Source organism: Desarmillaria tabescens, assembly GCF_030435595.1.
Source record: "Desarmillaria tabescens strain CCBAS 213 chromosome Unknown EV420scaffold_1, whole genome shotgun sequence".
Taxonomy (NCBI): domain Eukaryota; kingdom Fungi; phylum Basidiomycota; class Agaricomycetes; order Agaricales; family Physalacriaceae; genus Desarmillaria; species Desarmillaria tabescens.
Window position 1 is genome coordinate 1,398,126 of NW_026848300.1, and position 27,386 is coordinate 1,425,511.

Sequence of the window (27,386 nt, forward strand, 5' to 3'; positions counted from 1 at the left end):
AGAGTCAGACCCCACCTATTTGAATAGCCTGAACTTCTCCTAGTTTCTCCTAGTTCCTGAGGTGGCGATGTATATCTAGACGCTGAGAGGATCACGAGCACTGATGACTACATATGCTCGTTGCCAAGGTACGTCCTCCGTCTTTTGCAGCTTGTTTAAATTCTATTCTGATTTATATGCCCCAAGCTTTCAGCATGCGATACCTTGTTTTCTGGTCTGTTTTAAGTAATGTGACTGTCTACTGCTTTTAAATCTGACGACTGCGCACAAGGATCCTAGTCGCGCAGTTGGCAACGGAATCATTAGAAACTGGACCTTTCATTGAGGTCAGCAGCCATTTGGACCCTTATCGCAATGTGCATTTTGCTCCCAGAATAGAAGCTTCCCACGTAATTCATACTTGCGGTCGAAGTCCAACGAGCGCTTATTGCTCCTGTGACCTACCACGATGGCACCTAAGACCAAGAAAGCGCAGGTGCCTCCTCTGACTTGTACAACACTGCTGGAAGATGAGGAGACTAAGTGCCCTAAGCCGCGAACCCATGGAAACCCGGTCGAACGCTGCCAGATGCACCATAAACAATACATAAAGCTGACGAAGAAATACAAGCAAGCCGCCCAGTTTGTAGACAAGACGCTTGGTGAGGCATTGATCCCCACCAAGGAAGAGATCTTGTCATACGACAGCATCCACGACACATTAGAGAAGGCGCGCTTGATGAAAAAGTACGTCAGCGCTATCAGGCAGGAAAAACTTGGTCGAGAAGTTCACCACCGAAGACTCTTTTTGAAAAGTATGTGATTTTCTGTCTCAGAGTGCATGCGATAAAGATCCGTCAATGTAGTCGACAGTGGCCATAAGATACGACTCAATTTACTTGCAAAGAAGATGTCCGAGGCCGTTGAAATTCGCGATGCCTTAGAAGCTCGTGCGCTGACTCTTCATATGAAGAACGATACAGGACGGGAAGAGATGGAGGAGTTTCAAGCCCTTCCCTTGGACGGTCTCGAATCAGAATCAGCGATTGATGTCTCCCCCAAGGCGATCGCAGAGTATTACGATCGCTCTATCGGCGAAAAGGCAGGCGGGGAGCAAGGCAATGATACTCTTCAAGAGGATGATTTGATCGATTTGAAACTACGAAGGCATGGCGTCTACTTAACTACTGGTATTTCCTGACACGTAATAATTCTCGCAGGGTCAGAGACAAAATCCTCTACTGCCTGGAAATATTACTGGAGCCTGAAGCCTTCATGAAATCGTTTTACCACAAAACGACAGGGGAGGTATTGAAGGAAACTGCTCATGAACTGCGGTCTATGGAAATATTCAAATATGCCACGCAGCAGTACGCTCGTCGAATCCTTTTCCACGAACCTACTTTGTACCTAAAGACCCTCGACAAAGTCTCTTTCAAAGACCTTTTCATGGATGATGATTTCGACCTCGACGATTTGATTAGATTCATGATTGTCTTTAGCAAACGGTTGGAGTTTGGTCTACTGTGGTGGAAGGACTCGGTGATAGAGGCCCTCGCATTAGCAGTAAGGCCGGGAAGCAATACTGCTAATTTAGGAGATCTCGGTACGTTTGTAACTACCAGCTGTGGTTTCAGTGCATGGAGTATCTCACTATGTTCATTGTCAGGCAACCGTTTCAAAATAGTTGGCGGATGGATATACAACCGCTCTCACAAAGGGACAACAACTGACGAAGCTTGGTGGGTACGTGCGGCCTCTACATACCTTATGAGAGCCCGGTATTGAACCCAGATTGGCAGGTCATCTTGAACTCCTTCAAGGGCGAACCGACGAAAAATATTGAAAACCGTTTTGTTCGTCTATGCAATAGTTTTGACGATCTCCATGCATTCCTTTCCTTCGCTGCTCTTGGATTACTTGAATCTCCATCTTTCTGCACGAAACATTCGTATGATCTGCGAGGTATCAGAAATCATATGAGTTTCTGCGGCGTCCTCATCACTGACATGGTCAGTACGGGAATGGGGAACCTTCCTCCTGGACCACTTCCGAGTACAAAACCAGCTTCGCGACCTGGCTACAGGACGTGGGTCTGTGTGGAATCTCGGTCGTACATGTTTGGAGCGGTTCGCAATGAGCCCGATGACTTCGTCGATGCCTTTCTGAAAGAGCTCCGCTGTAGACCGGACATGTTTTATGTGGTAACGCGCTCAGAGACTGCTCCGGGCAGGGAGGTTGAGACATTTGGGACTGTATCTGCCCAAATGAGAAGTAGGATGTTCGAAGCACGGATAGGTGATTCCGCTCCAAGGGTCCAAGGAGAGTGGTCCGTTACGCGAAGCGCGACTGACGTCCTATACGGTACGGGAGAGAGAAAGGTTGTCAAAGGATTCGAAGGGCTTGGAAGTGTGCCCCCAGGAATTGTTGGTTACTTGACGGCATTGGATCGTCCCAAAAGTGCAGGATGGTTCTTCCACTTCAAAAAGTTTCCAGTCAAGTATTTTGTTATAATGGACGCGGAACCCAACCGCCAGGTTTCGCATTTGGCGAGGAATGTAGCTTGGGCTGCTTTTCGTGCGCAGGGCAGAGTGACAGGGAGCTACGGCGCAGAGTTGTACGCAAGGGCTTCAGACAAGTTGGTCCAAGAACATGCTAAAAAGCGTCTGTCAGAGTTCCTCCCTTCAGATAGCTGGTATGTTGGGAACTTGCATGGTAGTTATTGAATCCGTATCGTCGCGATGAGGTGGTCAATTATTTGTTAGGATATCTTTTTTGGTCTTGATTATCCTCCGTTTCACCATGGTACGATACCTTACGACATCTTTTAACTTTTCGACATTTTCGGCAGCAGCCAGGGACTTCCCCTCGTCTGTCTTTATTATAATCCTGCTGTCGACAGATTGCATACGTTCTCTTTTCTCCCGGTAATATCGTCATACCCATAGCGAAGGGACAACTGACAGTTAATCCCGGAGGTCGTTGCAGAGGCAGACTCAAATGACCAAATGAAATCGGCATTATTTGAAAGTATGACGGAGGTGAGGGTGAGCGAGAAAGTTGCAGATCTATTAGAAAAACCATGATACAAAAGTGTGGTGCCGATGTTTTACAAGTAAGGTTACAGATGCGAAAAGGTATCACGCGTTCATAAAAAGAATCAAGATCATACACTTAGTACATTCTTCCATCTCGAACCTCCAACTTCACTAAGTACCCTCTCCACTTCGCTCTGTTCCAGATTCAGGATGACTTTCCTGTCTCCCTCCGCCTTCCTCGACGCAGCAACACCATCTTCTATAAGCATGGCCCGAGACGCTATCAGTGATTCCAGCACAATATTGAGTTCGCGTGTTGTAGGCTTTCGCGTCGAGTCGGACTCAGAAGTGAGCACGTTCATGTAGATCAGGTGTTGGTGTTGAACCTGCTACTACATCAGATTCGATTACACTGAACACAAACATACATTACTCACTTCACCCCATTTGATTTCTTCCACCCCCTCCCGTTTGACACATTTCACCAGCGCCGCAAGCATCAAACGTTCGTGGAAACTGCATTCCCGTAGGTATGCAGCCGTTGGGCTGTTCTGCATAACACTGATCACCTCCTTGACCGTAGGTAAAGACGCCACTTTCTTTTCCGGACGAACGACTTCTACCGAACGCCTAAGGCATATTGTCAGAGGCGCCTTTTCTTTAGACAATTAAATCACGTACCGACAAATATCCAGTACCCTCCGAGCATCGCCACTAATTGCGCTCACTTTCATGGCTGCGAATTTGATGCCATCCTTATTGATGACATCTTGGGATTCATCCCCAAGACTTTTCTTCGCACTTTCTAACCTTGCATTGACAATCTCGGTCAACTGTGTGACCTTGTACGGGGTGAAGTTGATACGGACCATCCCTTCGTTCTAATGAATAACTGTCGAACTGAGAAAAAGCATAGGTACTCACCCAATCGACTCCTGACTCTCCCAGTCATTACTCGTTCTGGAAGATCCATAGTATTTGCAACAGCGATGACGACAAGCTGGCTTCCAGCGATGGTAGGCCAGTTGAAGAAGTTGTAAACGACATCCTGCCTTGCTGTGACGAGTTGATCTAGTTCGTCCATCAAAACGACGCTGCAAGATGCCCCATGCCGTTAGACTTGGATGTGGTCAGATGAAGTGATAACTTACCATGCATGTCCTCCAGGCCCTTTGGTACGCCCACTACCAAAGTAATTTGTCAACGCTTTGAGACTTTCTTTAGCACTGATTTGCAGATGTCCGTCTTTCTTAACATCATGTCCAGAAATGCCTTCCCATAGCACGTTATAAGCAGCGTTTGGTTCGGGAATCCGAAGTCCATTGATCTCGACATAAGTAAATGGATTCGTCTCCTGTTAGATTGTCAAATACACCGTCGATAATGGTAAATGAGAACGTACACTAGCTTCTGCTAACCTTTTCAGCTCGCGAATAACGGCATGTACTGTGGCTGTCTTTCCTGTACCAGGGACGCCCGATATATCTGAATGACTGTTATGAACGAGGATCGCCTCGTAAAAAGATAACTCACAAATACATCCACCGCTACCTTCCTCCAAGAGGTCCCTAACGCTGCGAAGGACGTGTTGGTATTCATCGTCCCTGCACGGCAATGCATCTGGACGACTGCCTACATGTAGAGCATGCATCGCGCGCAACCATGGGTCCTTTGGTAGGGTGTTGATGAAGTTGTCGGCAACGTAGGAGGCCTGCGGAAGTCTCGTGAACTTTTGACGTTTCTTGGGCGACGATTGTGCTCTTCGAGCTAGAGCGACTTTCGAATGAGGCGTAGGTTGAGCAATGGCTCGTGTTGAGCGTTTTCGAGGTGTCGCTGCTGCAGTAACCCGTTTCCGTTTCCTACTTGGTGTCTTGGGTTCGTCATATTCCTCTTCGTCTAATATTTCCTCTTCGCTTTCTGCTGCCTCTGCCACTGGAAGTTCATCGTCATCGTCAGCATTGTCCGACGATTCTATGTAGGCATCGTCAGAATGACTGTCGCTAGACTCGTCCGCTCCTAAATCTATGTCTTCTCGTTTTTTTCCACGCGGCTTCGGCTTCGGCTTACTTGGAAATGCATCCACCAAGACTCTCCAAAATTCGCCGGACGCCCGCTGGTCTCTTGTTCCGCGGTTCATAGAAGCCATTGCCATTTCATGGTGATTTTTCCAAGGAAAGGTATAATATAGCCCTAGGCGAGAATGCACTGCGAATCGACAGACAAACTCTTGCTGTGCAGGGCCTGAGCCTTCCTCGTCACTATCGTCTGTGACACAGTCAGCAGGTACGGAGACACAGGGCAAATAGAACTGACCGCTGTCTTCCCTCTTCGTAAAAATGTCGTGAACAACGCAATGCCGTATTATAGCTTCAGGTGTATCAAGGATCACATTTTCCGAGAGTGTGTAATATATCTCATTCTGCAAGTAGAACGTCAGTTAAACAGCAGCAGTGCAACGATGAATGCGCACCTCGAAAGCTTCCCGTTTGGCGCGTACACTAGGCAGCTCTTTGGGCCTCAAAAACCAATGTACCCGGACGTACATGGTCTTTGACGGTGGCTCATCACCTGCCTCTTTCAGATCGGTTTCCCATAATGCAATTATGACCGCAACACTAGGATATCGACTGTTCCCATTGGAAACGAGAACCGTGTCCCCCACCCGGAACGTCTCAGTGTTCTCGACAGCCTGCTTCGCTGATGACTTTTTCCTTCCGTATGTCTTCTTGGCAACCGTTGGTTTCTTTCGTTGAAAAGCATCGTAAAACATCGTCGTCTTCTCTTGCCTTTCCACTTCGTCGAGTTTCTCCCATTCTTCGCGATCTTCGAGTCTGAGATCCAATTCGGGGTTGAGTGGGTGAACGTGGGCTGGGCTACCACACCAAGAAAGGTCGAAGAGCCCCGGAGTCGCAATGGTAGCGAGAGGCTGTCCTCGCTTTGAGCGACGTGTGGGTGTCTTTGGCTCAATAACGTCTGATTTTCGTGGAGGCATGAGGTTAAGACAATACAAGGCGTTTCTGTCACACAGCGTGAACATACACGTGATCTGTGACTAGCGCGGCAAAATAGGGGCGATTACTAAAATATTGCGAGAAGCACTAGTAGGGACTGGCAGGGTAAGACTTGAGCTTGAGGAGCTACAAGCCTGTTAGCAAAAACCTAAGATACCTTTATCAATCTGAGGAAACCAGCTTAATCAGACTCAAGTTCCTCTCCCCGTTTACCAAGTAGAAGGCCAAGGTACATACTCCATGTCGATTCGTCTCTGCGTCTCTCTGGTACCACCAAACCCGACTACTCTGTTCATACCGACTTTGCAGTGACCAAACCATCCCAATCTGCCAACTTCAATTACCTTCTTGTACACCCATGGCCGCACTTTTTACAACACAAGTGACCTAAGTGCCATTGATGTCGGACAAGACGGTAAAGCAAGGACCTGGAAGGACCCTCACGAGGATGATGAGACTACTACATTGTGAATTGTAGTCTACCAGGCAGCTGCCTCGTGTCTGGGCTACTGGGAGGATATTTGAATGTCTGAACCTACGTTACTGCTTTCACATTGACATCTATTCAAATGATACGGAGCAATTCGGAACACAGTGCACATACCTCGCTAGTTATAGTCTAGAGTGTCGCACTTACGAGCGTTGCGGTACACTTTGCTGGTCAAAAGACTAGAACATATTGAAAAAGGGGGATGCGATGACTAGCTAGGTCAGTTTTGGTAGGCACAAAGAATCCGGCCTTACAAAAAAAGCGGCGGAGACAAGAGAAGTGAAGGGACCCACTCAGCATCACTAAGGCGACTTGATTTGGTTCAATCTAGCTCGACGGGATTTTTATTCGTAAGAAATGCAGTGAATTTACTTATCAGTTGCTTTGGTGACTCAAAGTCCAGACTGAGCTGGATAAAGGATGCGATGAATGGAGAGGAAATTGGGGGGCTTTTGAGAAACAGGCGAATCAGACGTAGGAGGTACCGGTAAGCGCTGGCGCTGTGTTAAGGCCAAAGGTCATAAGTAGAGGACCAAGTCGCAGTCGGACTTATAGGGCCGGCCTAAAGGCCGGAGTCAGCCGGCGGCCCGTGACAACTAGGGTTGGCTTGGGTCCTCCATCGTCATCGCTGTCGACCCTATCGATTCCATAGTCTGCCGTGTTATGCTTCCATGTTACCAACATCCCTGGCGAGCTTCCTCGTCTCGTTTCTCAACGTTCTCACCAATAGCAAGGTTCCACTAGCCCCACCGCAGCCCCTACAGTTCCAGCTTCGCCACGTCCATGCAGTCTCGTCTTCAGCTCGAGTCGTTTTTGCCGACATATCATCAAATACTGATACCGAGTCTCTGCACTCTTATAGTGACAACTCATATAATCTAACAACACGAAAGGTCAAGGCCTTCAGGCCTCCCAGCTTTGATGCATTTTCTCAAGCTCGCGTGCGTTCAATGAAGTTTGGACAGAGTGAAAGCCTAGAATGGGAAGAAGATCAGGTCCTCGCGCCGGATATCGAAGACCGAGAAACCCTGCTTGTGTTGGCTAAAATGGCCAACAACGCTTACGTCGTACCCGACGAGGGCTCATGGTACGATCTAGGCGCAAACTGGACAGTCGTAGGTATCCTCGCAATCTCCCTTAGATAAGAACTAACACCCTCCGCAGTCTTATCCATTTGGTTGGGAACCCGATGACGACGGGTTCAGAGGTCATGTCTTTGCGACGCCTGATAACGAGACCGTTGTACTATCCATCAAGGGAACCTCTGCGGGTGTTTTTGATGGAGGAGGTCCGACTGTAAAGAAGGATAAACTAAATGACAACCTACTCTTCAGCTGTTGCTGCGCTAGGATCGACTGGACGTGGACTACCGTTTGCGGATGCTATCGTGGGGGATGGAAGTGTGATCAAGACTGCGTCGAGGAGGCACTCATAGAAGAAAGCCTCTTCTACCCCGTTGGGATAGTACGTCTCAAATACACAGCATAAACTCACCTCATCCCGTCGCCTAGAATCTGTACAATAACCTGTCGTACATGTACCCCGATTCCAACATATGGATCATCGGACATTCTTTGGGTGGGGCTCTAGCGAGTCTGGTCGGTGCCACTTTCGGCGCCCCAGTTATCACATTTGAAGCACCAGGAGAGAAAATGGCCGCGTCTCGACTTCATCTCCCATCACCGGTACGTCGCTTTGCTACCCTCTCCACCAGAATAAGACCAAGTTGCTTTATTCGTGCCTAGCCTTCCACGCAGCACATTACCCACGTTTACCACACAGCCGATCCTATTGCAATGGGGACATGCAACGGCATTCTTTCATCTTGTGCCCTGGGTGGATACGCCATGGAGTCTCGGTTAGTCGTTTTCTTCGAAGGTGCCCTTCTGAGTCCGACCATCATCTAGATGCCATCTGGGCGAATCTATTGTCTATGATACAGTCTCGAACCTTTCATGGGCCGTCGATATACGAACACATGGTATTGTCACCGTGATTGAGAAGGTTCTTACAGATCCATGGCCTCCCAGCGTTGATGTAGGACGACAAGTTCCTGAAGCTGTTCCAGAAGAGGACTGCGTGGTAAGCATGTGCAATAGCATGCTTCGTAACTCTACTGAATTCACATGTGTGTCAGGAATGTTATAGCTGGGAATATGGAAACTTTGGCTAGTAGAGGCAAGTTGTCGAGCCCTAGAACCTGCCATGATGGAGATGAGATATAGATCAGCATGTTGTACTTTATATACGCCTGGAACCTTGATTAATACCTTATTGTAGTTACTTATCTCCTTGCGCCACAGTACTTGGTGAAATCGTTGTGGCGGTGTTGAGTTATTTGCCATCATGGGCCAAACAACGCGTCACCAACGCGTCCGGACTGCAAAGATCTCTCCACCACGATGCTGATACCGATTGACATTTCTATTCCCTCTGCGTCTAATCAGAAATTGCCACCTGCCTTTGCGAAGGTGTCTCATGACGAAATTGTCTTGATTGAGTTGCAGGGCGCGCTGGATGTTGAGAGCAATCATGAAAGCGAGCGCAATGGAAAGTTGGTCGGGAAATTATCAATTGACGAGGCTATGGTACGCGCTACCTAAGTGAATAACGTCCTTCTCTCACAATTTCAGCAGAAAAAGTCTACTTTGCGCATTGGACACCACCACCTCGAAGGGAAGATCGTTACTCTTCCCAAAGCCATTGCCGTAATACAAAAGTCATCGTCTGCTCAGAACAGTGAGGATGATGCTATGGTGTGTGATGAAGACAACAACGGAGGTACTATCAGTTGGCGTGCAATTGCTATCGTCAAAAGGAAAATTATATTCTCGAAACGGCCGATGCCAATTGTGGGGCGACCAAGTTGAAGTCTAGTACATGCAACGTTCTCTATAGTTCATCTAATTTGACCTGCTTTTTTTCTGATTTGCGAGAACAGAGAAAGGAACAAAAAGATTGGAAGGGAGACAAACTAGTATTACAAAAATGGATTGGGATTATGAACTGGTTTGAATTTTACAGACTGACGGTCAAAGTTCCAAGATATGGCTGCAGGTGGAAAGTGAGCCATGCAGAAAAGGCCAGATAGACGATTTCACTGACATATTACACAGAAATACAACCACTTAAAAAGCAAAGCGCGACACAAAATCGACGAAGAGAGATGCGAAAAGGGATGTGGCAAAATGGCCCAGATTATGGTCTTTTACCGTCGGGTGCATTTCGTGGATTATGGAAATGGAAATAGGGGAGAGAGGGAGGGACCAAGACGACGACGACGAAAGGGATGACCGGGGATATTATACACTGATGATTACTATGGTGCTTACAACGCATTTAAGCCCATGCATACAGAATGTTCCAGTTGTCAATGGACTGTCGATGCTTTAGAGTAGTACAACCCACAGCGATTGCGGGTATCATGCTGTGGAGAGAATGCCAACATAAGCGACGGTGGTGAAAGAGCGTGGTGAAATCCAGCGACGAAAGCAGCGAAGGGAGCGTTGGAGGGATAGATTAGTTGAAGCCATCGAAATGACCTTTCAGGATACGTTCGCCCATAGGTGACGGAGCCCTGCGTGGCTTGGCATCCACACTAATGGTGGCGGAGCGTCGAGGCCGACTGTCTCGAACGAATGGAAGCTGTTTGCCCTCAGTGGGGCTAACAGCGGAGTTGGGCGGTGCATTGGGCGGTGACCGAGACCTCATGTCTGAGGGCTACATTATCAAATGGTTAGCTAATGATTATATTCTAACGGAGAGAACCGACCTTGGCGAAAGTGCTACTCATCGAGAGCCTTCGTAAGAGACCTGTTCCACGCTCTGCGTGAGGTTCAGGCATGCCAAGCTGCGGCGGCTGCGCAAAACGACCTGCTACAGCTGTGCTTGCCCGTCGAGCATGTTCTGCGACGGGTATCTCCTTTTCTTCGTCTTCTGCAGTCACAAGATTAGTGGATACAAGGACCGGCAAATGCCTGAACAGACCTTCGAAAACCGGGGGAGGTCCGAACTTTCTGAATGGGTACGTGGAAGCCGAACCGGGCGGCGCTTTAGTAGGGGATTGAGAGAAGAAATACGAGAGTATTGGGGAGCTTCCAGGTGACACTGGCCCAATACGGACTGGGCTCGTAGAAGTGGAAATTGGAGTCGGTAATTCGGTAGGCGAGATGGACGAGCCAGACGACGAGGAAGACACCGAAGCTGAACGGCCCCGACGGGACATGATTGGGATTGGGTCTGAGTGCATTGTGGAATCAGTAGGACGAGAGTTTGAGGACATTGCTGAGCAGTAAAGGTAAGAGACAGGAGAGAGAAGGTGGTGGTGGGAAGTAAGTAAGACGCGATGGAGTCAGACGACCTTTTGTATTCATTTAGGCAGATCCCCGATTTCATTCATCACGTGCTTGGCGCTTCCTATTTTTACAAGCACCACTCCTTTGGCTCATCGCTCAGTTCTCGACCCTGGCCCCTCAGCGGGATTTCTGCTTTCCTGGCTATGGAGTCGAGGCCCCCTGCGAGGTCCGGCAGATCAATCACCATCTAGCTTCCCAGGAAACCCTCGAAAGCTGAGGATTTTCTTACGACAGCCGTGCGACGGCTTCGTAATGGACATTACCCGGTTCTAGATCAGTGGACTTGGCCGACAGTAGGGAGCAACTGAATAAAGCTTAAATGCGGGGTAAAGTTCATGTGATGCGGGGTAACACGAATTCAGAAACTTCGGCGCCCAAACCGGATATCTTGGTCATTCGCCGCTGTATAACTCAGCGGCTCTTCTTATAATGTCTTACTTTTGTAGTTCACCAACTTTTTTTCTTTTCTTCTCCTTTGCCGCTGTCTGCATCGAACAATCCGAATCGGTAGACTGGTCTGGACAGAGAGTTTCAGCTGCTGACTTCTTACTTCTTCTTGAACTTGGCACTCGCACAGTGCATCTCTGCAAGCTCTTCCTTATCTGCCATCTGAGATCTGTAGTATCCACAGCATGCTCTTACCGTGAAACAGGACTCAGGTTATCGCACTGAAGGCCGCATTTCAGCCCATCATACGTGTATAAACTCATCACAGGACGATTCGTTGGGGTCGCCTCATCGAATGAAAAGCTAGCTTCCCACCAGTGTCAATCACGTGTACTAGTGTATTCAGTTGCTTACGCTTCCATTTGTTCGCCATCGTGGAACCGGTGCCATGAAGCGATTCGTTTTAACAAGAAAGACCCAAATGCAGTAGTAGAACACCATTACCAGTCAGCGCAGTGATGAACCGTGGGTGCACGCAGGTCGAACAATCATGTACAAGATTTCTCGCCGATTGAATGATTCTTTCTGCTCAAAACATGAGGAGAACGTATGGAAACGCCATGGAAAAGTGCGAGCTAAATCTATAGATCTAGCCAATGGGAGCTCACGGAGAAAGCAGCCAAGGAAAGCACTCGAATTGGTATGCATAGCCATTCCAAAAGCCATTACGAGTATGTCCGGAGACTAGAATAGACCCAAACATCCAGTTAGCGATCCGACGTAGCTACGTACTGCAGAGCCCTGATCAATGGGAGATAACTCCGATGGAACTGTCCCGGTGTGTTCTCCAGATCACCTCGGCTGAGGTTTGAATTGGAGAGAGGTCCGTCATTAAACCCAGGTAAGTTGCAATAGTTTCCATCTTATATTGTCGAGGGTATTTTTGGAGAGTTCAATTGACTCTAATTACGGCTGATAAGAGTCGTGATCAAGTCTGACATACCGTCGTCATCATTACAGCACTTCGCTTAGTAGCAACGCGAAGCAAGATAGGCAAAACATTGGGGATAGCATTTTGCTTGAAGCAAACCGAGATGTATCGTTGGACGAGTCTCCGGTCCGTATGAGAAGTTTCAGCGCTTAGGCCAAGTCTCATCATCAAAGTGTTAATAAACTCAGGTCCAAGGCAGGTTGGCCCTGAGATCGGAAAGAAAAAGCCAGGGCCAGCACGTCCAGAAGTCGTCACGGAAGCATCGGTGAATATACGTAGCGCACAAATTGGGCCTAGGAAACAGGACGGGATCCGAGTTTAAATCGGCGACGCGCGTCGTATCAACAGATTGGAAGCCACGTGGAATCGTCCCTTTTGGTCTTCAACTGCGGCAAATAACGGCATCTAGTAACCTTGCGCTATCACTGACTACTTCGCTTGTGAGCTTTACCACAACTCTTGGACTAGGGCAAACAAAAAATCAGGAAATTTTTGCTTTCAACCATCTCTGTTCTTTACGTCACTAGTCTGTGCTTGACAAGGCCACAAACGTATAGTGGGGTTGCGAAAGGAAGGCGCCGTTGGCGCGATATCACAAATGTTACTATGGCACCATCTCGTTGCGTGGTCAAAGACGGGAATTAAATTTCCAAAGAACACTCAAGAATGAATGCGTCTCCCAAATTTCTCCGGCGCCCTATGGCTCCCGCACAGCGAGCGTACCTTGACGATGACTTTGTGGACCTAGGGAGTACAAAATGACTCGCAACTCCAGGATTCATCCTACAGTTTCTCCCTATTCCCTCTCCACGTTCTCTCCAACCTTCCTTTTGTTCACTCTTTTCGAATCACTGCACGTCTGTGACTTGTCATTCAAATCCATCTTCGTACTTCCTCCGAGTTCTAGCCATGCTTTCCGCAACCTGGATCTCCATTTCTGTTGCCCTCCTCTTCGCAGGCCAGGCCCTTGGACATGGCAAACTTACCAGTCCATCACCCCGTAGTGACACCATTGGCTCTGCATTCTCAGCGGCTTGCGGTTCGCAACTACTTTCCACAGAAACATCTGATCCGTATGGAAACATCCAACAGGAGTTGCAAACCAGCTCAGTCGATTCATCGACTTGCAATCTTTGGTTATGCAAAGGATATCAGTTCGCCGATAATGAGGCGAACGTCCAGAGCTATACCGCTGGCCAGACCGTCTCGATGACCGCAGAAATTAGGGCGCCACACACAGGCGTAAGTGCATCGTCTCAATCGTTAGCCACGCCTCTCATCCCTTCCCTTCTGATCCGGCTCTAGATTGCCAATGTCTCCATAGGTAGATAACTTGCTTCTTATTGCCTACAGGAATTGATGTCCGGCTAACGCACAGTTGCAACCGCAACCAATACCATCATTGGTGATGCCCTCTACTCTTGGGACGATTATGCCAGCAATCAAAGCGGCGTGACGGCGGACGACGAGGCCTGGGACATCATGATTCCTAGTGATCTTGGCGATCAGTGTGCGACGGCTGGAGATTGTGTCATCCAGTGGTAGTAAGTATAAAACTTTATTTTTCAAAATCGCCGCTGATCAAGTAATCAACAAAACTTCATCCAGCTGGTACTCCGAGAGCGTTGATCAGACGTACGAAGATTGTGTTGATTTTACTGTAGGAGGATCTAGCGATTCGTCGGGCTCGACTTCAGCAGCGTCCGTATCCGAGAGTGCTACGGCAACCTCAGCGGACGCTACTGTCAGTACCACCTCCATCATTGCCGTTCCTGTTAACAGCTCCGCGAGCTCGGAGGATGAAGCATCAACATCTACCACCTCTGTGGAAGCTTCCGCCACCACCGTGAACAGCGTAGTCGTATCTACCAGCGTATCGTCAATTGTCGTGGCCTCTTCCACCTCCGGCGCTACCACCGCCACCGCCACTTCCGCTGCCGAACCATCCACCGTTGCAACATCTACCTCTGTCACCCCTTCCACCGTTAAAACGTCCGGCGTTGCTACGTCCACCTCGGCGTCTGCCGCAAGCGCCACCACGTCTACTAGCACCACCAACGCTAACGAATGCATGAATAGTACGCTGCTCCGCTCTCATATTGATACCCTCTAATGATAATATCCCAGCTTACAACAAATGTATCGCGGCGTCGCAACCTAACCCTGACTGGGACGGGTGTGGGTCGACTAAAGATACCTGCTTGGAAACTGCCACTTACTTCCGCCGAGTGAGGCGCTCAGGTACTTTAGGCCGCAGGATGATATGAGGGTTTCCCGGCTGCTTTTTGATACAGCCTTTTTTCTCTACTGCTTACTTACCTTCATATGTTACTATTGAATGGTAGCGTGAGTCCTTCCCGCGCATGTTGCTCGCCATTCTCTGGGAGTCTAGGAGAGACATGATGCAGGGCAGGCAGGATCCCTTCTAACGACATTTTCTTGTAACCCAATTTTTCCTATAGAAGAATTCAGTTCTAGCCATTGAGTTGTAGATATCTCCTCGCTTTGCACAATGATATCTAAGCTGCCTTTTATAGAGGCAGTCTCTTTTGGTTTGTAAAACTCACGCTGTTCAACGGTCAATGTCGGAAACTATATCATGATCATGAATACGTACATATATATACAAGAAAAGCACAAAACGCGTGCATGTACACTAAACTACTAGACAAAATGTTATTATACAATTATAGATTGATGAACAACCTTTTTTTGGTGTATGCCTCGTTCTAGAGTTCCTGAGGACTAACGCAATCATCCAATGATACCTCTCCTTTAGCAACCATATCTCGGAGGCTCGTCTCCGTCTTTATCATGCTTTCGCAAAGCTCAATGGTCCCGCCCTTACTCATCTGAGAGCATGACCAGATTTTTTTCATCTCAGGGAGCGATTTCCGCAGCTTCTCCATCGCTTCCAGTTGAACACAAACGGGAGTACCGCATCCCCACATAGCCTGAATGGCGCAATGCAAGAACCCTGTCATAAAAGCAAGATTAGCGGTTATGGTGCTCTTCGAAATTAGTTAGCCTTACAGCTGTAGCACTCGTCGTCAGGTGGGAAGCATTCCGCCGCGGCAAGATAGGCGTGCCCAGCGGCGCTATACGCTTGAATTCCTTTGCTCCTATCCTTGGAAGCGAGGGAGTTTCCGACTTTATTGTAATAGAATCCTTTCATCCTGTAGAGACGTTAGGGAACGGGGCAAACAAACAAACGAAAGTGTTACGCGAGGGCATGTCCTTTACAATAATCATAGTATGCAAGCTTGAATCCTGGATTGGTAGTTCGCAGTGATTCAGGAGGCGGATTTTCATCAACTTCGCGTATGAGATCATTGGCTCGTTTCAACAGTTCTTCCAGGTATTGTTCGTTACCAGAAGGGTTTGTAGCGTACGTCTAACGGTGCAACAGTGGAATAAGCGAACATGAATACTAGGTATACTTTAGTAGACGCACCTCCATTAGTGCGTGAAGATGCATGTTCCGAACCCCGCGCACAAAGGTCAGATCAAACACTGTGCCGCGTTCCTCCCTAAACCAATTCGAAACCCAGTGCTCCATTGATGACGGCAAGAAGCATACCTGGGAACATCACGGAAGACCTCACGACCCCATTCTAAGATCTCAAGAACGGTGGTTAGGAATTCTAGCTCGAGATTATGAAGACCTCTAAGGCTGCCTTCCAAGAATGCTCTCATAATCAGGCAGCTACGTGAAAAGTAGTTAGCGTGAACTCAGGTTCCATCTAAAAGTCGTTTACCGGATTGAGACGCTGATTGCAGGACGGACACTGTTCCATCCACCTGTCTGCAACCGCGCATGCACTTCTTTTTTAATCTGAGCGGGTCCTGCATCAGTCCATGCTCCGTGATTTGTCGCTTCATGTTGTACTACAAAGGAAGATGAAGCAATTGAACTAGCGATCAGAGAGAAGGTGGCGTTTACCTTGCAGGTTATACATGGATACAAACCGGGGGTCTGAAATATGAAATGCTCTATTATCTGCGAGGACGGCATTACTGATAGAAGCAATGACCTGAAATATGAGTTATGTTAGTATGCACGACTTGAAGAAGAAACACGCACACCCAAGTGTCCCACTAAGGCTGCGCCAACTTTCGTCGTGGTCTTCATCTTGTTAACACCATCGATAAATTCCTGCACTATACATGGGGAGGCCATTCATATCGAAGGGGTTGCTTACAAACCTTTGCAGCAGTACAAATGATCCAAGCCTGGATGAGTCAGGTACAGTTTTTTAAGATAAAGACGAACTGACACTGCTATTATAGTTTCCTTCTACAGCCAACCGTGGGAGGAGTGCCTCCGCGGCGACCCAAGGAAGTTGAGAGGTTTCACGCGCTGGCAACGCAAAGTGTCGATCCGGTTGAGCCATTAACTTTTCCAAAGCAGCCTGGGAAGTTTTGAGACCAGCCTGGTACTGCTCACGCTGCTTGATTTCAGCGTCGGTTGGATTCTCTGTGGGAAGGGCGTCTAGCGCTTTTTGCCAATCTTCAACGCTTTGCCAATACTCCGAAAGCATCTGTCTCAGGACGTCAGTGAAGAAGAAAAGACTGAACAAGACCTGCGCACGTCATGAGCAGTCGCAAGCCGAGCATAGGCTTTTGCATATTTTGGGTCGATGGTGATGGCCTAGAGGGGAAAAGATGGATCCTACATCATGAACGCGTCGCGACAATGAACTCAAGTGCTCACTTGTTTGGCATCGCTGACCGCGTTGAGATATCTGAACAACGTTATTCAGTTTCCCCTTGGTTTCACTCTACGCGTCGAAAGAGTCACCCACTCTTTTGTATTCAAATAGCACGCCGCTCGATTCGCGTACAAGACAGCATTATTTTCATCTGCCACGATTGCTTCAGCGTACTTTAGGATAGCACCTGAAAAGTTCCTTTGGGAAAACAGTTTGTTTCCCTCGTCTTTGAGTTGGGTAGCAGTTGGGGACATTGTATGTAAGTAAGAGAGATGTTGGGATGTTGGTACGTATTTATTTTAATCGGCAAATAGCCGGTTTGTTTTGGACACTTTGAGACGTTTCAGAAGACAGAGTCATGACTATCTTGACGTGTTCGGTTAGTATCCTATACATTGAACTGCAGCTGGCTCACTCGAATCGTAGTCGAGTTGGTGAAACCTTGGACGGAGGGGGGTGAGGATACCCTGTGCCCAGTTCCAAGTATCGCCTGTTTTTGCTTGAAATATTTCGGTCCTTCATCGGTTCAGATCTGAATGTCGACTCGGATATGACGGTCATGCCATTTGACCTGCCCTAAACTGGAGATTCCGTTTTGGGCGGCGTCTTCCTCCCTTCTCTTCCACCATCTCTAGCCCTTCTCTAGTGCTGGACTTGTCGCGAGGACGCCTCTTAGTGGCGCTCTGTCTAGACATCAATTGGAAACCTCTGTCTGGATTCGTATAATTCACTTTGCCACAATGGGCGTAGAACGGCCAACGGACATGACAATACCGATGAAAAGCTCTTATCTCAGACGGGAAGCATGGCAGCAGTGAGTATACACGTTAAATTAACCCATCGTGTGACGGAATTTACTTCATAGTTCTGTCATTTGAATGCCCATTTACGACTCTGAATATGAATATCTCTTGCCGGGTATCAAATTCTTAACGGGCAATAACAAGGGCCCTCATGAGTTTTCTCGCGGTCAGATAGCAATGTATTTCTGACAACAGGCAATACAAGAGATTCGGGGGCGACGTCCGTCGTAATCATTGACTTGTCTACGGATTTGTGGACATATTTCGTATAGCAAGATCTACACCGTGCCTGTATTGAAGCGAGCACAAAGGTCTTGCTTCTATAGTCTTTTCAGCAACGTAAGATGGGCTATGAACTTTTCAGAACCGAGCCTGGTTCCCAGGGCGCTTGGCAAGAATTCGAACGTCACTATGACATGGCCAGGAGCTACAGCGGCGGCTATGCCAATTTACCTGCCCATCCGATTTTCAGGGCTGATAGTGAGTGATTTATTTGTTAAACGCTGTACTCCTAAAGTTTTAATTGGTATATATAGCGCTGCCGTAGATCATAACGCGAAGAAAGTGCCAATCAATTTCCAACTCTGCCGCTGCCCTTGCTGCTTCTAGCCAGATTGCCGGAGGCCGTCTAATGCGGAACGCATTACATTCCGTAGTATGTTGCGCCCCATATCCGTTTTGGATCTACGCTGCTCCCGAGTCGGCGTCATATCTCTCTTTTTGAGGCCGTTCTGCAAAGGGTTCTGCAAGCCCCTTCCTTCACTCGACTACCACCTCACCATGTCTTCGTCTCCCTTACAAGGATTGACTCCTTCATTTGATATTGCTGGTGTCTCCAGTGCTGCTGCAGCAATCGGAGCAGTACGTTCTGGCCAGGTATTCGTGTGTTTTGTATCTAACTGTACTCTCACCGCCAGGCAACCACCTTGTATCTCAATCGTCATGAGTACCGCGGAGACACCGCAGTTGTTGTTTGTGCTTTAGCCTGGGCATCGGTTTTTGGCACAGGTATCTTCAAAGGACTTAGTGCCAGCCAATCCTTAGGGATAGCAACTAGTGGACTCGCGTCGTTCTTGGGGACCATGATCGTCATTGCCGTTGCTTACCGTCTGTCGCCCCTACATCCGCTTTGGCGCTTCCCTGGCCCCTTCCTCAACAAGATCACGTCGTTGAAGGCCATGCATATGGTGTCCACCGGTCATCGTTACACGCTTATCAAGGGGCTTCATGAGATGTATGGCAAATTTGTTCGAACTGGTGTGTTTCATTGTATTTCCTCCATCCGCGGAGAGTAATAGTGGTCAGGTCCCAACACGCTTTCTATCGCGTCCGTCGAAGCCGTACACCCCATCTACACGACTGCCCAGAGCATGGATAAGAGTATGGCGTACCGTCCTGGACGTGCTCCAGTCGGAGGTCTATTCTTCACCCCCGAAAGAGATATTCACAACATCCGCCGGAAAGCTTGGGCCGGTGCCTTTAGCGCCAAGTCGTATGTTCTCTTCTTGCCTTTATTTTTTTTCTCCATAGTGATTCGAACTTTTTTAGACTTGTCAAGCTTCTTGCCGTCGTTGATAAGCGCACAAAGCAAATGATTAAGGTCATGGACAAACGTCGTGGTGCTGATGGTGTGATTGACATGTCTGAGATCATCCGTCATTGGGCATATGATTTGATGGTAAGGAAATAACTCTGCTAGTGCAGTTTCTTTTACTAACAATATCCTAGGCTGAGATGACCTTTGGTGCAACCAGTGACGTCGTAAGTGCTATTGGTCTGATATACCTAAATAGTATGGCTACAAAACGGTCCAGGAGCTGATGGCTAATGGTGACCCGGAGAATGTCTCTGAGAACGCCCAGAACGCCACAGTCGTTTTCGAAGTGTGAGCCCACTCCACGTGTTTTTTTTTTCGAATATACCCTAATCGTTCCCATACAGACTTGGTGAAGCACCTTCCATCTTCGACATTGCATGGAACTTGCCCGCTTCGGAGGAATTCCATGTCCTGGAGAAGACCGCCACAAAGCTTATGGACGTTAGGAAGCACGTGACTGGCGACGATATTGCGTCGTACCTGGTACGATATGTTATTGGGCTTATGACACTGATTCTCATACACTGTATTCCAGCTAGGTGAGAAGGGTGGTGAGCGCCTTGGTGATGAAGACCTCAACATCGATTCTGCGTTCGCTATTGCCGCCGGTACGTACATAGAATGTCGTAAGAATCCATATCCTGATGCTTCCTTCTGCTAGGGTCTGACACCACAGGTGGAACACTTACGATCCTTCTCTTCTACCTTCTCCGCGACCGTGCTGTCTATAAGAAACTTCGTGATGAACTCGATGCTCACTTCCACAGCATCGATGAAATCGATGATCCAAAAGGCCTCCAAGAACTCCCCTACCTCAACGGTGTCGTCTGGGAGGGTCTTCGCCTTGGTACTCCATTTGGCGGCCTCCCCCGTATTGTCGGAGAGGGTGGGTCTATGATTGACGGTGAATTTATACCCGAAGACATCATTGTAGTAGGTTCCTCCCTTTATTTATGTCACTCTGCATCTGAAGATGTCTGCAGTCTGTTCCGCCTTATACCCAACAAACCAGCCCAGAGAATTTCTACCCCTTACCTATGGAATTCTTGCCAGAAAGGTGGCAACCTGAGGGTCTTGGTCCGGAGACAATCACGAAGAAAAACGCGATGCTGTGCTTCTCCTACGGTCTGTCGCGTTCTACTTTGAGGAAATAGCATTCTCATACGTAGCTTCCACAGGTGCGTTCAGCTGCCTTGGCAAGATCTTCGCCACACAAGAACTTCATCTCACGGTGGCTAAACTCGTGCTGGCATATGACATGGAACTTCCGAAATCATTTGACCAACAGAAGTTTCTGGACGGTGTACTGAATATGCGTACAACTCTCTTCGACTACCCCCTTGCTATTACGGCTACAGCTCGTGATTAATTCAAGCACCAAGACTCCTCATCTAGATGTATCTAATACGATAATTGCTACGCATAGCATCACCAAACTGGAACCTAATACAGCATGTCATATATAATAGCTATTAACTATCATTTACAATCTTGCATACTGGCAATACCATAAAACCGAATCCCTATACTGTGATAGTAGTATCATGCTCTGGTCAGACAAGCCTGAATTGGGGGCACCACAACAACGGTAGATTGTACTTTTGCTTTTGAAATATACGACGTAAGTGGTTTTCGCATGCGCCACCTAGACCTTCTGCAATAACTTCGCTTCAAGTTCTAAGTCCTTTGCATAAAGTGATGCGCGCTCTGGATTCCGAGCAGGATTACGACCCCATATTCTCTGCATCTTAGGAAGGGATTCACGAATGCGCAAAAGGATGTCCAACGAGTCCGGAGTAGGTGCTCCGACTGCTTCCATATACATCAGTGCGCAATGCAAGTACCCTAGATCATGGAATGAGTGGAGCAACTATTGACAGTCAAGTCAGACGTACACGTGTGTTTTTCATCGTCGGTTGCATATCCGTCTGCGGCTTTGACACAGAATTCACCAGCGAGTTGAAAATGCTGTTTTTCATCGTCTGGTTCAATACGCGCCAGAGCGCTATGATAGAATCCCTTTGATCTAGTAAAATGATTATCGAATTGAAACAGAACGACGAATGATGACACCAAATAACGTACGCATTGGCGTTGCCCGAGCAGTTCCTAAAGAACGACCACATGACGGGTGGTGGATGCGAGAAAGTGGTGGTGTCGTTATCAACATTCTTGATTAGCAGTTCTGCTTCTTCATATAACTTTTCGAGAATCTCATTAGATGGGCTTTGCTGAAAACGCTAGGGTATTCGGATCAACAAAAAGGCGTGTAGCGTTACCAAGAGTCGACGTACCTCCATAAGTGCGGAGAGATACATATTTCGAACCCCATGAATAAAAGTCTCCTCGAAAATGGCACCACGGTTTGCCTTGGGAACTCGACTCCAAGTTTTGCGGCCCCATTCCAATATTTCCAGAGTACGGCTGAGGTACTCTACCTTCATGGCGCAATCGTGCTTGAGTTTTTCCCCCAGAGACCCACGCATAATCCATAGTCTAATAGAACAGGTCAATCACTGAAGACTCGGCCCATACGGATGAAGTCTAACCTAATGGTAATAGCAAGACTTGGTCTGAGTCTGTTCCAACTCCCTCCATTCTGTAGACGCAAAGGTGCTTCTCTCATAATGACATCGGGTCCAACATTTACCCAAGGCTGATGAAATGACACTTCCAACTTCACTAAACGTCGCAAAGTGAGTTTGTTGATCATTTAGTATGCATAAATCTTACCTTGGTCTTCAAATTTTTGCAGCCAGTTGGAACTGTCCATATGAAAAACTCTCTCATCCTGAATGATAGCGTTTGTGAGGCATTTCAACGCCTTTGAGAGACGTCAATTCTAGTCGCAATGGATAATCGACTGTACCGGCGACTTACTCCGCTATCAACCATGACCATCATCTTTCCATCGCGTTGGACGGCGCGTCTGGTATTCTTCATGGTATCGACTCCTTCTTTGTATTCCTGCCCGTACAAAATTCCAATAAGGATGCAACTTTCTCATGCGAAAATAAAATCTTACCGAGTACGCAGAATGGATGCCCCAAGCCTACATGAGTCGAAGCCCGTCATTTCTCGCTACTGTTCGAAAATACCAATGGACATACACTGCTATCAGATAGATTCTGTGCCGCTAGCTCTGGAACAATGTCATTGGCTGCGTCCCACGGCATGACCTTCAGTGTTGCATCCACTTTAAGAGCCAAAGGATTGCTCTCCATCGGTCGGCGAGGCGTATTTAAAAGCTCCTGAGCCTTCTTCAGTCCATCCTCGTACTGCGATTTCTGCTTGATTTCTGCTGGTGTAAGATTGTCCTTCGGTAAGGTATCTAGGGCCCTCTGATACGCATTCACACTGTCTTGTTGCTGCCCGACAATCTGGCAATTAGCTGATAAGCGTACAAGGACACATGATTCCTGTTGGCAAGGCTCATGCTGTAGGCGCTTGCCAACCTTCCCCATGCCTTCGAATACGCTGGGTCTAACTCTGTTGCCTATATCAACAAAAGTGAAGTCAGTCTTTGTCAACGCTTGGATGGAACCTGACGCACGATCCGGGCATCTCCAAGAGAATCCAAGTGCCTAGTGTTCAATATTTCATGGATCGTATGGTACATTTTCTATCCATGTCGCCTCACCTTTTCAATGAATGGTGGCAAGCAGAGCGATTTGCGTAGAGAACTGCGTTTTTGTCGTCGAGTGCGATGGCTTTAGTGTACTTGACAATGGCAGAAGCGTAGTTTTTCTTGACAAATAACGCATTCCCTTCTTCCTTGAGCTTAGCTGCTTGACTGAGTTGAGACATCCAATGAAAATTTGGTGAAGAAGAGGGTTATTATGTACTACATATAATCAACATACTTGTCAGGCGCGGGAGAAGTGTTTGTAGGAAAAATCAAAAACCGTGACCTAACGACGAAATGAACATTACAGCAGAAAAAAGAAATATTATTATCATGGATGGCGCTGCTAACGTTCAGAATTGGCAACATTGGATCCCTCCACCTCCTCAATAAAACGCTTCCAGATGCCATCCACCTCATACAACGCAGCTATATGTCCACCTTGAACCCATTCGAGTTTGGCGTTAGCGTAATTTCTGGCAAGCCACTCCGCCATCTCGGGACCCAGTTCATCAGTCGTCGACGCGACAATCAGCAAAGGCCGCTTCGAGTGCTCTTCATCCAGCTGATTAGGACAGAAACCCCAGTCGCAATGAAGGTCATCCGACGTCTCCAAGAAACCTTCTCGGGTTGTTGCTATACTACACATCGCATTCTCTGCAGACTCCCTTTCGAGTTGACCCTCGGCAAGACCATTCTGTTCCCTCCACTTCGCAAAGGCCGCGCGCTCCGTTTCATCCGCTTTGTCAAACAGGACTTTCCTGATGAGAACTTCAGTTTTCTCGACCGTGCTCATCTGAGACGATATCGCCGCCGCTAGCATTCGGGGAACGATTCTGAAAGGTAACAGCTGTGAAGGGGGTCCGACTGAGAAGTAATTCTGCCACGTCATTCCTTTCGTATACGTCTTGTCCCATTTGAAAGGAGAAAATGGTGCCAGGAGCAGACACCCGGCTATCTTTCGCCCAAGTGGAAAGGTGTCGAAGGATGCCCCGTAAAGAATCTGTGCAGGGACAGTCCCGAACGAGCCTCCACTGATGTATATCCTGAGATTCTCATCGTTAGGGTGAAGGTGATTGATTAAAGCGGTGAAGTCGGATGTTAAACAGACAGGATATGGTAGGTCCTTAGGGCGGATGTCAGAGGTACCCCACCCAGGAAGAGTGGGCGAAACAAAATGAATGCCTAGTTCTCGCAAGGCCGGGGAAAGGCGAGTCGCTCTTCCAACACCAAATATCCCGTGGTACATGACAATAACAAGGGAGCTCGTTGGATCTCCAATGTCTGCGTAAGCTAATCTCCTTCCATCTGAGAGCGTCAAATATTTTTCGAGGGCTTCTGTCATGATAGTGTGTTGCAGCGGTTCGTAAGCGTAGTAGAAAGGCGTTTAGGGGTATGACGACGTCGATGTCGAGACTTTATATAGTCCAGTAATGATAAAAATCAGCGCCAAGGCTGTTATCGTGCACAGTCAGCCCTGAACCCTTTGTATGTCGAGGCGCATGAATGTTGCGCAGCTCGTTGATAACACAGCATCTCCGGGCCAGGCTATAGGTATAGGAGCCCGAAGTCTCTGGGTATGATTCAGTGACTGAGCACAAAGAATTTTTAAGAGGAGGGAGAGTACATACCAAGTAGAGTATAGTTCCCTGAGGTAAAAATAGGCGAGTTTCATGCTCAATATTAATAGCATAGCGATCGTATGTGATCGTAGATACAATGCGACCCTGCTTCACTTAAATGACCGGAGAAGGTGATGGACTGTACTAAAGGGTCTTACTTTATTCGACGCGACTGGACGCGACATCGACCTCGATGCTGGTCTGAGAGTCTGTTCAAGTTGTGACAGTAAATATGTAGAAGCGCCGTCCCTTGCTGGGCGAGATAAGGTCCGGAACCTTGGGCCTTGCGTCCTGAGTCCCTGACATTATTGACGAGACAGGAAACACGGATGCCCCTCGAAGCTGTATCCCGGAGCGTTGCCCTATCAGCGATTAAGGCACTTGAAAGTTGATCTACAATTCAGAATCGCGTCGGCCGGAAACATCGCTGATCGCCTCGGCATGGGAAAGAATTAAGGTGAGGGTCGCGTTCGACGTCTTGCTCAGAGAAAATTTCACTCGACGTGATCGTGATAGTCCCTTGCATATGGGAACGGATGATAGCCCTACAGTTGGACAAGTACATTGCGGACGCCCGCTGGAATCGTCAGGTTCGAGTTGCGGTAGCAGAGCGTCCTAGAACAAATCAGCAAGGTAAAAGTAATGATCACTCAGGGCGAGAATCGCACCTGTATTTTCCACGTACCGTGTTGGACTTGATGTAGTGTCATAGTCAAAAATATCAAGTGAAATAAAGAGGTGGGATTAGTCGCCAAAAAGGTCTCTGATTAAAGTAAAAACACATGAGATACTAACAAAGTATGTCGACGACAGACAGAACGACATGAACCCAATGACAATAAATGCGAAAAAGCAAACGAGAACGAAGAGTAGCTGTACAAACGATGCAAATGATGGTATAAATGAATGGTCATTAGTGTCATGATGCTGAAGAAGGTAGCGCGAAGATGAGTAAAACGATAAATGAATGTTGATAATTATCCAAGAAAAGCGAGTTCTGTCACCCGTCTGCTCTCTTCGTCCTCGATTTCACACGTTCCGAGGAGTATGCTACCAGGGTTATGTATCGTTGGACTCAGAGGTTGCCGAGGGCTTAAAGTAGGAGCTTCTGCACCAGTCACTATCGAAAGTTGTCGGTTGAAACCCAAAGACCGCACTGCACGTAGGCCACGACGTTCAACAGGAGGCGGCGAAGGGAGAGGCGAGGGAATGGTAGGTGACGGAGGAAGGTCGGTTTTTTCCTTCCTTCCCAGAGTTCCTACTACCGACCGGCGAATCGTCGTTAAAGATCGAGAACCCGGAGCCTTGTCGAGTTTCTTGAAAAGGTTGAGCGACCGTCGACGTTGTCCCTTAATTCGAGACTCTGTCGGAGAAGGGGCAGTCTGTCCCCGCCGGAGCGAAGAACTTTCCGGTTCCACAGGAGAATCGGAGGATTTCCCGTTATTTGAAAAGGAAGGGGAGACTTCCTCCTTCGGGCTTTCTACGATCACGGGAATGTCGTGCGACGGAAAATCATTGGCCCAACCTTTCCCTGCAGACCTCCGCTTACTCGCATGAGATTCTGAGCTCGTTGTAACGATAGTAAGCACCTGTGAAGTGGCATCGATGGAAGGAGTTGCAATGGAAGATTCATCCGAGGATTCATGGGAAAGAACAGTATGTGAACGCTTGCGCGACGGCGGTGCAAGCGATCCTTCTTCTGTACTATGCCCGGCGGACATAGTAGGAGACGCAGGAGGCGTGGCCGCACTCAAAAAGGTTGGCGAGGGAGGACAAAGCTGCTTCTGGGATTCGATCTTGTCGGTTGGTATTGAACTTGAAGCGGCCGGTTCTGATGCCGGTCCAATAGACAAAGCAGGTAACACTACGCCTTTCGAAATAGGAGAGGGGGGTATAGGTATGAGAGCCGGATCAACGTCAGCTGCTTCTGGTACGGACGTAAGAGGCGAAGGGGGTAGCGGGACGAACGCTGGATCCGGTTCCGGTTCCGAGGGGATATCATGTGAGTGAACGCAGGGAGTAGAGGGGTGAAGATGCAACGCAGGCGGTTTTAAGCTCTTCTCGTGTGATGACGTCGCAGTAGTAGGGGAAGGAGCAGGAGAATCCATCTCAATGACAACCTCCAAGATCTGAGGCTGAGTCAAGTCTGGTGCGCTTGGCGACGTTAAACCACCAAACTTGAAGTGAGCGAAGCGTTCGCGCTGCTCTGCTTCATTCGCGCGATTCTTGGCCTCCCACTCTTCTTTGATCCGATGCGCAGCACTGGGCTGATCATCATCGGTAGCGCCTTTCAGTTCAAGACTAGGGATGCGTCGATCCTGTTCCTGCTCTTGCAAGCTCAAAGGAAGGGGAGGTAGAAGTCCACGTTCACGCAGCGCTGCATCCCTGTTGTATTGGGAGAATGGAGGATTTGGTGAGCTGGGAATTGTCGGCGAAACCTTGCGAAACGTGGTCGATATAGTTCGTAATAAGGTTTTCGATTTAGACGCTTGTAGCTGTGGCGTCGGGGAGCTGTGGAAACGGTCAGAAAAAAAAAGGAAAAAAACACCATATGGATCTTGACCAACTTACTTCGTCTTGTGGCGTTCAGCGCCAGTAGTCCGCCTTGCAGGTAGCTTTTCTGACAGACTGAAGCGAGAGGAGCATTAAAATAAGGCGGGTATTACACATATTTGCAGAAAAACTTACCTCGCGACGACGGGTGAGTCAATTTCTCCGGACACTTTCTCACACGGAGCAGGCTCCTTCTGCCTCGTATTAAAAGCGGGGCTCTGCG

The 27,386-nt window shown here is 48.2% G+C and overlaps 11 protein-coding genes across 11 annotated transcripts; 5 read left to right on the forward strand and 6 right to left on the reverse strand.

The window, feature by feature from the left end:
* Positions 1–448: 448 nt before the first annotated feature.
* On the forward strand, positions 449–2,705 carry EV420DRAFT_1258562 (uncharacterized protein; the record flags this gene model as incomplete). The annotated part of the gene is made up of 5 exons (XM_060466897.1): positions 449–794; positions 846–1,169; positions 1,208–1,585; positions 1,649–1,725; positions 1,782–2,705. 5 exons carry the CDS (start codon positions 449–451, stop codon positions 2,703–2,705), a joined length of 2,049 nt encoding a protein of 682 aa, XP_060339283.1.
* A 440-nt stretch (positions 2,706–3,145) lies between these two features.
* Positions 3,146–6,009, reverse strand: EV420DRAFT_1633916 (P-loop containing nucleoside triphosphate hydrolase protein; the record flags this gene model as incomplete). The annotated part of the gene is made up of 9 exons (XM_060476250.1): positions 3,146–3,403; positions 3,455–3,647; positions 3,699–3,891; positions 3,942–4,111; positions 4,169–4,371; positions 4,420–4,502; positions 4,551–5,282; positions 5,331–5,436; positions 5,488–6,009. 9 exons carry the CDS (start codon positions 6,007–6,009, stop codon positions 3,146–3,148), a joined length of 2,460 nt encoding a protein of 819 aa, XP_060339284.1.
* A 1,070-nt stretch (positions 6,010–7,079) lies between these two features.
* EV420DRAFT_37352 (alpha/beta-hydrolase) lies at positions 7,080–8,868 on the forward strand. The gene is made up of 6 exons (XM_060481885.1): positions 7,080–7,633; positions 7,683–7,982; positions 8,030–8,203; positions 8,264–8,376; positions 8,426–8,600; positions 8,656–8,868. Exons 1-6 carry the CDS (start codon positions 7,190–7,192, stop codon positions 8,689–8,691), a joined length of 1,242 nt encoding a protein of 413 aa, XP_060339285.1. The 5' UTR covers positions 7,080–7,189; the 3' UTR covers positions 8,692–8,868.
* On the forward strand, positions 8,818–9,570 carry EV420DRAFT_37490 (Ctf8-domain-containing protein). The gene is made up of 2 exons (XM_060481886.1): positions 8,818–9,106; positions 9,155–9,570. The coding sequence occupies exons 1-2, from the start codon at positions 8,921–8,923 to the stop codon at positions 9,386–9,388; spliced, it is 420 nt and encodes a 139-aa protein (XP_060339286.1). The 5' UTR covers positions 8,818–8,920; the 3' UTR covers positions 9,389–9,570.
* On the reverse strand, positions 9,571–10,800 carry EV420DRAFT_1659927 (uncharacterized protein; the record flags this gene model as incomplete). The annotated part of the gene is made up of 3 exons (XM_060478898.1): positions 9,571–10,238; positions 10,291–10,454; positions 10,506–10,800. 3 exons carry the CDS (start codon positions 10,798–10,800, stop codon positions 10,038–10,040), a joined length of 660 nt encoding a protein of 219 aa, XP_060339287.1. The 3' UTR covers positions 9,571–10,037.
* A 2,360-nt stretch (positions 10,801–13,160) lies between these two features.
* On the forward strand, positions 13,161–14,364 carry EV420DRAFT_1633920 (uncharacterized protein; the record flags this gene model as incomplete). The annotated part of the gene is made up of 4 exons (XM_060476251.1): positions 13,161–13,493; positions 13,557–13,575; positions 13,630–13,795; positions 13,860–14,364. The coding sequence occupies 4 exons, from the start codon at positions 13,161–13,163 to the stop codon at positions 14,362–14,364; spliced, it is 1,023 nt and encodes a 340-aa protein (XP_060339288.1).
* Positions 14,365–14,820: 456 nt separating this feature from the next.
* EV420DRAFT_1494816 (uncharacterized protein) lies at positions 14,821–17,572 on the reverse strand. Its single transcript, XM_060470820.1, has 14 exons — positions 17,379–17,572; positions 17,057–17,325; positions 16,966–16,996; positions 16,843–16,902; positions 16,529–16,792; positions 16,458–16,484; positions 16,336–16,407; positions 16,195–16,285; positions 16,010–16,139; positions 15,832–15,957; positions 15,706–15,781; positions 15,476–15,645; positions 15,285–15,427; positions 14,821–15,228 (listed from the first exon to the last, which is right to left on the reverse strand). Exons 2-14 carry the CDS (start codon positions 17,215–17,217, stop codon positions 14,981–14,983), a joined length of 1,599 nt encoding a protein of 532 aa, XP_060339289.1. The 5' UTR covers positions 17,218–17,325; positions 17,379–17,572; the 3' UTR covers positions 14,821–14,980.
* A 974-nt stretch (positions 17,573–18,546) lies between these two features.
* On the forward strand, positions 18,547–20,732 carry EV420DRAFT_1633922 (cytochrome P450; the record flags this gene model as incomplete). The annotated part of the gene is made up of 11 exons (XM_060476252.1): positions 18,547–18,627; positions 18,684–19,023; positions 19,072–19,258; positions 19,315–19,444; positions 19,495–19,527; positions 19,560–19,651; positions 19,708–19,846; positions 19,899–19,971; positions 20,025–20,296; positions 20,347–20,488; positions 20,542–20,732. The coding sequence occupies 11 exons, from the start codon at positions 18,547–18,549 to the stop codon at positions 20,730–20,732; spliced, it is 1,680 nt and encodes a 559-aa protein (XP_060339290.1).
* Positions 20,733–21,008: 276 nt separating this feature from the next.
* EV420DRAFT_1757239 (uncharacterized protein) lies at positions 21,009–23,170 on the reverse strand (the record flags this gene model as incomplete). The annotated part of the gene is made up of 12 exons (XM_060480509.1): positions 21,009–21,208; positions 21,259–21,389; positions 21,449–21,603; positions 21,658–21,859; positions 21,913–22,045; positions 22,097–22,187; positions 22,244–22,330; positions 22,389–22,415; positions 22,474–22,743; positions 22,776–22,859; positions 22,917–22,947; positions 23,004–23,170. The coding sequence occupies 12 exons, from the start codon at positions 23,168–23,170 to the stop codon at positions 21,009–21,011; spliced, it is 1,578 nt and encodes a 525-aa protein (XP_060339291.1).
* EV420DRAFT_37779 (Alpha/Beta hydrolase protein) lies at positions 23,138–24,700 on the reverse strand. The gene is made up of 2 exons (XM_060481889.1): positions 24,620–24,700; positions 23,138–24,561 (listed from the first exon to the last, which is right to left on the reverse strand). Exon 2 carries the CDS (start codon positions 24,331–24,333, stop codon positions 23,335–23,337), a length of 999 nt encoding a protein of 332 aa, XP_060339292.1. The 5' UTR covers positions 24,334–24,561; positions 24,620–24,700; the 3' UTR covers positions 23,138–23,334.
* A 595-nt stretch (positions 24,701–25,295) lies between these two features.
* Positions 25,296–26,818, reverse strand: EV420DRAFT_37802 (uncharacterized protein). Its single transcript, XM_060481890.1, has one exon. The coding sequence runs from the start codon at positions 26,716–26,718 to the stop codon at positions 25,588–25,590; it is 1,131 nt and encodes a 376-aa protein (XP_060339293.1). The 5' UTR covers positions 26,719–26,818; the 3' UTR covers positions 25,296–25,587.
* Positions 26,819–27,386: the final 568 nt, after the last annotated feature.